The 10569-nt window shown below is 42.0% G+C and overlaps 1 protein-coding gene across 1 annotated transcript; it reads right to left on the bottom strand.

Moving 5' to 3' along the window:
- Positions 1-4383: 4383 nt before the first annotated feature.
- Positions 4384-7209, bottom strand: LOC102555137 (AT-rich interactive domain-containing protein 4A-like). The gene is made up of 2 exons (XM_017591418.3): positions 7022-7209; positions 4384-5578 (listed from the first exon to the last, which is right to left on the bottom strand). The coding sequence occupies exons 1-2, from the start codon at positions 7082-7084 to the stop codon at positions 4496-4498; spliced, it is 1146 nt and encodes a 381-aa protein (XP_017446907.1). The 5' UTR covers positions 7085-7209; the 3' UTR covers positions 4384-4495.
- Between the last annotated feature and the right edge of the window lie 3360 nt (positions 7210-10569).

Below are 10569 nucleotides of genomic sequence, written 5' to 3'. Positions count from 1 at the left end.
ATCTGGAACACATGGGCACTGGAAAAAATTTCCTGAACAAAACACCAATGGCTTATGCTCTAAGATCAAGAATTGACAAATGGGATCTCATAAAACTGCAAAGCTTCTGTAAGGCAAAGGACACTGTGGTTAGGACAAAACGGCAACCAACAGATTGGGAAAAGATCTTTGCCAACCCTACAACAGATAGAGGCCTTATATCCAAAATATACAAAGAACTCAAGAAGTTAGACCGCAGGGAAACAAATAACCCCATTAAAAAATGGGGTTCAGAGCTAAACAAAGAATTCACAGCTGAGGAATGCCGAATGGCTGAGAAACACCTAAAGAAATGTTCAACATCTTTAGTCATAAGGGAAATGCAAATCAAAACAACCCTGAGATTTCACCTCACACCAGTGCGATTGGCTAAGATCAAAAACTCAGGTGACAGCAGATGCTGGCGAGGATGTGGAGAAAGAGGAACACTCCTCCATTGTTGGTGGGATTGCAGACTGGTAAAACCATTCTGGAAATCAGTCTGGAGGTTCCTCAGAAAATTGGACATTGAACTGCCTGAGGATCCAGCTATACCTCTCTTGGGCATATACCCAAAAGATGCCTCAACATATAAAAGAGACACGTGCTCCACTATGTTCATCGCAGCCTTATTTATAATAGCCAGAAACTGGAAAGAACCCAGATGCCCTTCAACAGAGGAATGGATACAGAAAATGTGGTACATCTACACAATGGAATACTACTCAGCTATCAAAAACAACGAGTTTATGAAATTCGTAGGCAAATGGTTGGAACTGGAAAATATCATCCTGAGTGAACTAACCCAATCACAGAAAGACATACATGGTATGCACTCATTGATAAGTGGCTATTAGCCCAAATGCTTGAATTACCCTAGATCCCTAGAACAAACGAAACTCAAGACGGATGATCAAAATGTGAATGCTTCACTCCTTCTTTAAATGAGGAAAAAGAATACCCTTGGCAGGGAAGGGAGAGGCAAAGATTAAAACAGAGACTGAAGGAACACCCATTCAGAGCCTGTCCCACATTTGGCCCATACATATACAGCCACCCAATTGGACTAGATGGATGAAGCAAAGAAGTGCAGACCGACAGGAGCCGGATGTAGATCGCTCCTGAGAGACACAGCCAGAATACAGCAAATACAGAGGCGAATGCCAGCAGCAAACCACTGAACTGAGAATAGGTCCCCTATTGAAGGAATCAGAGAAAGAACTGGAAGATCTTGAAGGGGCTCGAGACCCCAAAAGTACAACAATGCCAAGCAACCAGAGCTTCCAGGGACTAAGCCACTACCTAAAGACTATACATGGACTGACCCTGGACTCTGACCCCATAGGTAGCAATGAATATCCTAGTAAGAGCACCAGTGGAAGGGGAAGCCCTGGGTCCTGCTAAGACTGAACCCCCAGTGAACTAGTCTATGGGGGGAGGGCGGCAATGGTGGGAGGGTTGGGAGGGGAACACCCATAAGGAAGGGGAGGGGGGAGGGGGATGTTTGCCCGGAAACCGGGAAAGGGAATAACACTCGAAATGTATATAAGAAATACTCAAGTTAATAAAAAAAAAATAAATAAATAAAAAAAAAATAAAAAAAAAAATAAAGCCAAAAAAAAAAAAAAAAAAAAAGAAAATATGTTCTATAAAAAAAAAAAAAAAAAAAAGGGGTTGGGGATTTAGCTCAGTGGTAGAGCGCTTGCCTAGGAAGCGCAAGGCCCTGGGTTCGGTCCCCAGCTCCGAAAAATAGAACCAAAAAAAAAAAAAAAAAAACAAAAAAAAAACAAAAAAAAACCAAATATACTCTGATCACATCCACAGGATTATAAGAAATATTTAAAAAGACATTCCAAAAGCTGGAGATTTGAGAAGAAATGGGTGTCTAAGAACACACATGATTTACCAAATCAACTAAAGAAGTTATCAGCAATAGTCACCTACCAGGCAATAAGATTGAAGCAGTAATTAAAAGTCTCCCCACTTTGTGCAAAGTAACAAATATGGATCTATTTTCATTTTTCTACATTTCAATTGCCAGTTAGACAAGCACTGAAAATGCTTTCTTTTTTCTATTATATATTTTTGGCTTCTTTGTCAAGTATCAAGTGTCCATAAGTGTGTGGTTTTATTTCTGCATCTTCAATTCTATTCCATTGAACAACCTGTCTGCCTTTATATCAATACCATGCAGTTTTTTATCACTATTGCTTTGTAGGACAGCTTGAGGTCAGAAATAGTGATCCCTCCAGATGTCCTTTTATTGTTAAGAATTGTTTTCACTATCCTGACTTCTTTTCCCATAAAAAATTGAGAATTTCTCTTTCCATGTCTTTGAAGAATTGTATTGGAATTTTGATGGGGATTGCATTGTTTTTGGTCAGTTTTTACTATCTTAATCCTAACAATCCCTGAGCATGGGAATCCACTGTCTGAGGTCTTCTTCAACTTCTTTTTTGAGAGACTTGAAGTCTTGTCATACAGATCTTTCACTTGTTTGGATAGAATTACCCCAAGATATTTTATATTATCTGTGATTATTGGGAAAGGAAGGGTGTTGCTTCCCTATTTTCTTTCTCAGTCCATTTATTATTTATATAAAGGAAGGCTACTGATTTTTTTGGCTTAAATTTATATCCACTTTCCCGAAGTTATTTACCAGCTGTAGGTGTACTCTAATAGAATTTTTGGGGTCAATTCTTATGTATACTATTATATCATCTGTGAATAGTGATAACTTGATTCCTTCTTTGCCAATTTGTATCCTCTTGGTCACCTTTTGCTGTCTTATTGCTCTAGCTAGAACTTCAAGTACTATATTGAATAGATATGGGGAGAGTGGCAATGCAGGAGCTGAGGGCATGGATTTCCTAAACAGAACTCAAGCAGTTCAGGCTCTAAGATCAAGAACTCATAAATGGGACCTCATAAAACTGAAAAGCTTCTGTAAGGCAAACTGTCAATAAGACAAATCAGTAACTTACAGATTAGGGAAAAAATCTTCACTAACCCTGCATCTGACAGAGAGCTAATATTCAAAATATATAAAGAACTCCAAAAAAGCCAAACAACCCAATCAAAAAATGGAGTATAGAGCTAAACAAAGAATTCACAACAGAGAAATCTTAAATGGCCAAGAAACACTTAAAGAAATGTTCAAAGTCTTTAGTGATCAAGGAAACGCAAATCAAAACAAGCCTGAGATTCCACCTTACACCAATCAAAATGGCTAAGATCAAAAACTCAGGTGACAGGTATTGGTGAGGATGTGGAGAAAAAGGAACACTCCTCCACTGCTTGTGGGATTGCAAACTGGTACAACCACTTTAGAAATCAATCTGGAGGAGCCTCAGAAAATTGGAAATAGTTTCACCTGAAGACCCACTTATACCACTCTTGGGCACATACCCAAAGGATGCCCCAACATAGTGGCCTTATCTGTGATAGCCAGAAGCTGGAAACGATCCAGATTTTCCACAACAGAAGAATGTGGCTACAGAAAATGTGGTTCACTTACACAACAGAATACTGTTCAGCTATCAAAGGTGATGGCATCATGAGTTTCGCAGGCAAATGGATGGCGCTAGAAAATATCCTGAATTAGGTAACTCAGACCCAAAATGACATGCATGGTATGTACTCAGTAATAAGTGGATATTAGCTTAAAAGGTACAGAATATCCAGGATACAATCCATGAAACTCAGGAAGTATAACAAGCTGAAGGGCCCAAGTGAGGATACTTCAATCCCATTTGGGAGGGAGAAGAAAGCAACCACAATCATGGGAAGCAAAGGGAGGGAGGAACCTGGGTGGGAGAGGGGAGATGAAAGAGAAAATGGGAACATGATCAGGTAAGGGGGGGGAGAGGGTAGGCGAAAGCACTGAGGGCCAGCAAAAAGAATGGAAATGGGCAACCTTAGGAGGTGGGAGTGGGGGGGGACCCCTAGAATGCACCAGAGACCTGGGAGGTGAGAGACTCTCAGGACTCAAAGGGAGGGGCCTCAGATGAAATGCTCTACAGTGGGGAGAGAGAAGGTGAGGAGGAGGGTGTCCAGCAGTCTCAACTAACCCAGACCCCTGAGATCTTTCAGACACTGAGCCACCAACCAGGCAGCAAACACTGTCTCGTTCGAGGCCCCTGACATATATACAGTAGAGACTGTCTGGTCTGGCCTCAGTGGTAGAAGACAGCACCTAACCCTTAAGAGACTTGAGGCCCCAGGAAGTTGGGAGGCCCAGCAGCGAGGGTGAGGACATCCTCTTAGAGACAGGGAGAGGAGGAATGGGAGGTGGAATATGGGAGAGTGAACCAGGAGGGGAATGACGACCAGACTAGAAAAAAAAAAAAAAAAAAACCACAAGTATTTCAGGGTTTGGGATTTCTGTCCATAGCAGCAAACTGCTGGCAGGTGGAGAAATGTTCATAACCTGCGCTCTACAGCAAGTACATTTTGGGGGGAGACAATGAAGAGGGACTCATGAAGCCGATGACATAGAAGAAGGTCCTGTATGAGACACTTCTCTATCTTTCCTTTTCAAACTTTTCCTCCTTCTGTCGATGGTTGCAACTTCCAACTTCAAAGACATGTAGTGTTTTCTGATTTCCTGTGCTTTTTCTTGAAGAAAAGAGAGTCTCTCTATACTGTTCATATTATCTAATTCATTGAGTTGGAAGCTCCACTTGTATGTTCTAGGGGATGAATCTGCAGGCTTTTCTTTGTGTTTCTCTTTCCCTCTATCTTTGAGGAGGGAGACTCTTGCAGGAGAACGTGGCAGCTTCTGTGGCTTGGGCAGGTTAAGGTGCTTCACTGGTGTGCTGTTACTGGAACTGTCCGTGGCGGGAAGGTCCTCGCTGTCACTGCTCTGTCCTGCCCCATTCTTTTCACTTTTTGCTGCAGCACTTGTCCGCTTTGGAGTTTGCTTTTGCTTTTTTGTCATTAATACACTATTTGCATCGCTTGGCCTTTTCTGACCCTTCGCTCTGCGCTTTCTCTCGCGTGTAATTATACCACAGGTACCAGAGGCAACGCTGGCTTCAGACCTGTTCGCTGATTCTCTCTCACACAGGCCTTCTTGCGATTCTTCGGCAATGCTATCAACTTCAATTGTAATATCACCCTCACTCTTTATACCTCTGGACTCGTCTTGGCTGGAAGTAAGTGGCAAAGCTACGGAAAAGCTATGCTGTGATACAGACGGTAGGTCAGGCAGAACAGAACCCAGAGAGTTAGACTCAGAGCCTTCTACTATCACATCCTCAATACTGGGCTTATCTCTTTCATCCAAATCATCCAAGTCTACCAAGGTTTCAGGCCCGATCAGAGGCATCACGCGCTCCTCTTCTTTGAGTGGCATGTGTACAAGTTCTTCGGCTGAACTGTCCGATTTTTCACTAGTCACTTCTGGGATGCCCTGGTCTGGCTCTGCTGTCAGCAATGGCATCCCCTCACTTTCTGTTTCAAAGTGCTGCTCCACATGTACGCCTTTCATGCCCTCAGCTCCAACGCCATCGCCATCGCCAGACCTTTCTTGGGACACTCCAGTTGTCCCTTCCATGACCTGAAATACAACCACAGAAAGCACTCAGCTGTATAGGTTCAAGGATTGTATCTATACCCTCCTCTCTTCTTTTTTATTGTTGCAAAAAATAAGATTATTACTAATTGAAGGTTTGGCAGCCTGCCATATTGGTCATAATTTTTCCTCCGTATTTTTTCCTCTGTGTGTGTGTGTGTGTGTGTGTGTGTGTGTGTGTGTGTGTGTGTTTGTGTAATAGAGAAAAAAAGGGGCACTCATTGTCTGGCTGAATTACTGCTGCACTTTCACTGAGCTGCATTTGAACACTTGGTGAGTAAGGGCTTTATATTGTGTTGTTTTTTATTATTATAATTATAATATTATTAATGTTGATATTTTTATTTCATTTTTTATGGAAGCACTTGCTATATAGAACTGCCAAAGTATATGTTCAGCAGTGTGCCCAGGTTTAAAAGAGTAAATGGAACAAAATAAATTTTGGAAGGAAGTGTAGTTGACTAAAAACTGCAGTTGTAATAAGTCTTCCACTTTTTATAGGACTTTTGAGCACACAATTATGCAAATATTTTAATGTTTATTAGTGTTTACAGTGTAACTGTGAATAAGTTTTCAGTGGATTATCTTACCCCTTGACAAAAATATTTTGTCTTTTTTCTGTGTAATTTCAGAGTTTTCATCTTGTTACAAAAATACAAAAATGAAATATATTACAATAAAGTTATTTAACAAGATTTCTAAAACTGATAATTTTGTGTAAAATAAGGGATTATCTGGCAACTCCTTAAATATATTTATTCAGACATTGGATAGTTACGTTTTTATGCATTTTTTAAAATATTAATAAAAGAAAAAAGAAAAGTAATTTAAGAAAAAAAGGTCTCCCTACAAAGGAAATCAAGGCTGGATTCACTAATAGATGCTACCAAATGATTAAGGAGCAGTAACATCATTCCTTCTCATGTTCAACAAAAGCATGGGAAGGAACAGTATAAGAGTCATTCTATAAAAACCAATCTTACTATGATACCAACACCACGGTAAATAAATAATAAATAAAAGGAAAATATATTTTAATCCACTCTCCAATAACATTCAATGGCTTTCAACAAATTATTTGGAAACCACGCTACAAAACATATTAAGACTATCATGAGGATCTGTGTTCCTTTCAGTTCTCAGTCTCATCCCTATGGCAGTTAAGGCTGGAGTGGATGGATTTGGCCATATTGGGTAACCGATTATCAGGGTTTCCTTCAATTCTATCAAAATGGTTATTGTTGCTATCAATGACCAATTCCTTGATTTCAACTACACGGTCTACATGCTTCAAATGACTCTTCCCAGGGAAAGTTCCATCACACAGTCAAGGCTGAGAATGGGTGTCTTAGTTAGGTTTTACTGCTGTGAATATACACCAAGACCAAGGCAACTCTTATAAAAAACATTTAATTGGGGCTGGCTTACAGGCTGTGAGAGATCCAGTCCAGTATCATCAAGGTGGGAGCATGACAGTGTCCAGGAAGCCATGGTACTGGCTCAGCTAAGAGTTCTACATCTTCATCTGAAGGCTGCTAGCAAAAAAACTGACTTCCAGGAAGCTAGCATGAGGGTCTTATAGCCCACACCCACTGTGACACACCTACTCCAACAGGGCCACACCTATTCCAACAGGGCCACACCTTCTAATAGTGCCACTCCCTGGGCCATGCATATACAAACCATCACAATGGGAAACTTGTCATGAATAGGATGACCGTCACCATCTTCCAGGAGAGAGATCCCACCACCATCATCAGCGATGCTGCTGCTGAGTATGTTGTAGAGTTTCCTAGTGTATTCATCGCCATGAAGAAAGCTGGGCCATACCTGAAGGGTGGAGCCAAACAAGTTATCATCTCTGGCTATTCTGCGGATGTCTCCATGTTTTTGATGGGTTTGAACCGTAAGCAGTATAACAACTTGATCAAGATTGTCAGCAATGCTTCTCTCATTACCAACTGCCTAGTCCCCCAGCCAAGGTCATCCATGACAACTTCCGCCTATGGAAGAACTCATGACCACGGTCCAGGCCATCACTGCTACTTAGAAGGCAGAAATGTGACTAGGAGAAATTTTAGACCTTCTGCCAAGAAAAGAAACTAGCACCAGAGACAAATGACAGAGTTCAAAAGCACATGGCCAACCAGAATAGGAAGATAATGTCTTTAGACAGAAGAATTGCAACAAAAACAAAATACAATTTCCAATCAATAATGGGTTAATGACCTGAGCAGACTTTTCTCAAAAGGAAAAATAAAAATGGCCAAATAAATGTTTCTGAAAGTGGTCAATGTCCTTAGCCATTAGAGTAATGTAAATGAAAACTGCCTTAAGAGGATGGGGAGATAACTCTGGCATAAAGTGTTAGGTGTGCAAGCATGAGCAACTGCATTTGAATCCCTGGCACCCACATAAGGAACCGAAACACTGGCGCACACATGTGATCCCAGCAGAAAGCAGGTGGAGATGGAACTGAAACATGGTGCACACATGTGATCCCAGCAGAAGGCAGGTGGAGATGGAACTGAAACACTGATGCACACATGTGATCCCAGCAGAAGGCAGGTGGAGATGGAACTGAAACACTGGCGCACACATGTGATCCCAGCAGAAGGCAGGTGGAGATGGAACTGAAACACTGGAGCACACATGTGATCCCAGCAGAAGGCAGGTGGAGATGGAACTGAAACACTGATGCACACATGTGATCCCAGCAGAAGGCAGGTGGAGATGGAACTGAAACACTGGAGCACACATGTGATCCCAGCAGAAGGCAGGTGGAGATGGAACTGAAACATTGGCGCATACATGTGATCCCAGCAGAAGGCAGGTGGAGATGGAACTGAAACACTGGAGCACACATGTGATCCCAGCAGAAGGCAGGTGGAGATGTGAGGACACCCAGGGCTCGGTGAGAACCAGTAAAGCCAAATAGGTTCATTCCACATCCAGTGAGAAACTCTGTCTTGAAAAATTAGCTTAAGAGTGACTCTGCTCTGGCCTCTTTATCCCCGAACTCCTACACACACATAAATGTGTACACATGTTCATGTATAAACATATTTTTTTCTTTTCTTCTTTAATTGAAAATATTCTTTTCTCATACAGTATATCCAGGTTCTACTTTCCCCTCCCTCTCCTCCTCCCACTTCAGCCTAGGTACCTACTCTCTTCTACCGATCCACTCCCTTTCTTTCTCTTTGGAAAAGAAGAGGCCCCTAAGAGGCAACAACCAAACATGACAAAAATATAAGATAAAGCAGAAACTATAATAAAATTGGACTAGGCAACCTAACAGGAGGAAAACAGTCCCAAGAACAAACAAAAGAGTGTAGACACACATGTTCTCACAGTCAGGAGTCCCATAGAAATGCTAAGCTAATTGCTATATAGGCATGCAGACCTGGTGAAGACCCATGTAGTCCCTGTAATTAACTGTCTCAGAGTCTGTGAGCTCCTAAGTGCCTCGCTTGGCTGATTCAGGGAGCTTTGTAATTCTGGTGTCCTCAATCCCCTCTCTTTCTTTTTTAAATTGGATATAACTTTATTTACATTTCAAATGTTACTCCCTTTCCCGGTTTCCTCTCCATAAGCCCCCTATCTTATCCTCTCTCCCCCTTCTTCTATGAGGGTACTCTCCCTTCCCAACCACACCCTTTTTACCCTGACATTCCCCTACATTGTGTGTGTGTGTGGGGGGGGGTTGCCCAACCTTGGCAGGACCAAGGGCTTCTCCTCCTATTGGTGCCCAACAAGGCCATCCTCTGTTACATATGCAGCTGGAGCCCTGGGTCAGTCCATGTATAGTCTTTGGGTAGTGGTTTAGTCCCTGAGAGCTCTGGTTGGTTGGCATTGTTGTTCTTATGGGGTTGCAAGCCCTTTCAGCTCTTTCTCTAATTCCTCCAACAGGGACCCGATTCTCAGTTCAATGGTTTGCTGCTACATCAGCTCTGAATGATTTATTCCTTCAGTCTCTGCTCCAAACTTTGTCTCCATATCTCCTCCTATGAATATTTTTATTCTCCCTTTTAAGAAGGGCTGAAGCATCTGCACTTTGGCCATTCTTCTTGAGCCTCTGACTCTTGAAATCTTTCCACCTCCTCTTCCACAGGATCCCCCAAGGGATTTGATGAAAGCAGCCAATTAAGACATTCTCTCTACGTAATGTCTGGCTGTGGGTCACTGTATCCTTTTCCATCTGCTGTCAGAGGAAGTAGAATGATAACTGGATAAGGCACTGATCTTTGAGTATAGCAAAATATCATTAGAAGTCATTCGATTGACACTTTACATTTTAACCATTGGTGTTCGGTTTTACCTATCTCTGGGACATCTAGTCTCCATTTCTTGGCTATGCAAACAGTGTCCACCTTAGGTTTCCTTTTGTAGAGAGGACCTTAAGTCAAATCAGACATTGGTTGTGTACTCCCAGAAGTTCTGTGCAACCATTGCCCTAGCATATTTTGCAGGCAGGTCAAAGGTTTTATGACTGGTTTGGTGTCCACATTCTTCAGGTAGCCTGCCTGCATAGTACCTTCCCATACTAACTAGACTAGAACTTAGGGGTAAAGGCTTCAGATGGGCACCAGCTTAACTTCTCCATGTTCCATGATTTGTGTGAGTGTTGTCTTGGGCAATAGGGCCTCCAATGTTGGTGTGAAGAGAACAACCACTTGTCTTAGCATCGGCCCAGGTAGTTTGGGAATTTTCATAGGACCCTCTTTGGACAACAACTCAAAATGCAGCCCAGTCTTCAAAGGAAACCTAATTGGCAACAAGAAATGGCAAGTTGAGACTGTCTCCTCCATTATAAGAAGTAGGATCTTATTCATATATCCCAGGAAAGTTTCAACTGCACTAGGTTTTCAGATCTTCCCTCGATGCCCCTCAAAGCTGTTCTTTACTTTTTCTTCTATCAAGTTCAGTGTATTTGGTTTTATGTTGAGGTCTTTGATCCACTTGAACTTGAGTTT

This window comes from Rattus norvegicus, chromosome 2 (genome assembly GCF_036323735.1).
Source record: "Rattus norvegicus strain BN/NHsdMcwi chromosome 2, GRCr8, whole genome shotgun sequence".
NCBI classification, from domain to species: domain Eukaryota; kingdom Metazoa; phylum Chordata; class Mammalia; order Rodentia; family Muridae; genus Rattus; species Rattus norvegicus.
This window is presented reverse-complemented; position numbering and strand designations above follow the sequence as displayed.

What these genes read in the sequence shown, in the direction of transcription:
- LOC102555137 (XM_017591418.3), bottom strand. Translation starts at nt 7,084, where the DNA reads ATGGCTTCCTGGACACTGTCATGCTCCCACCTTGATGATACTGGACTG. An exon ending in GACTGGATCTCTCACAGCCT is followed by an intron (nt 5,579 to 7,021) that starts GTAAGCCAGCCC and finishes GTTGTATTTCAG; the next exon opens with GTCATGGAAGGGACAACTGG.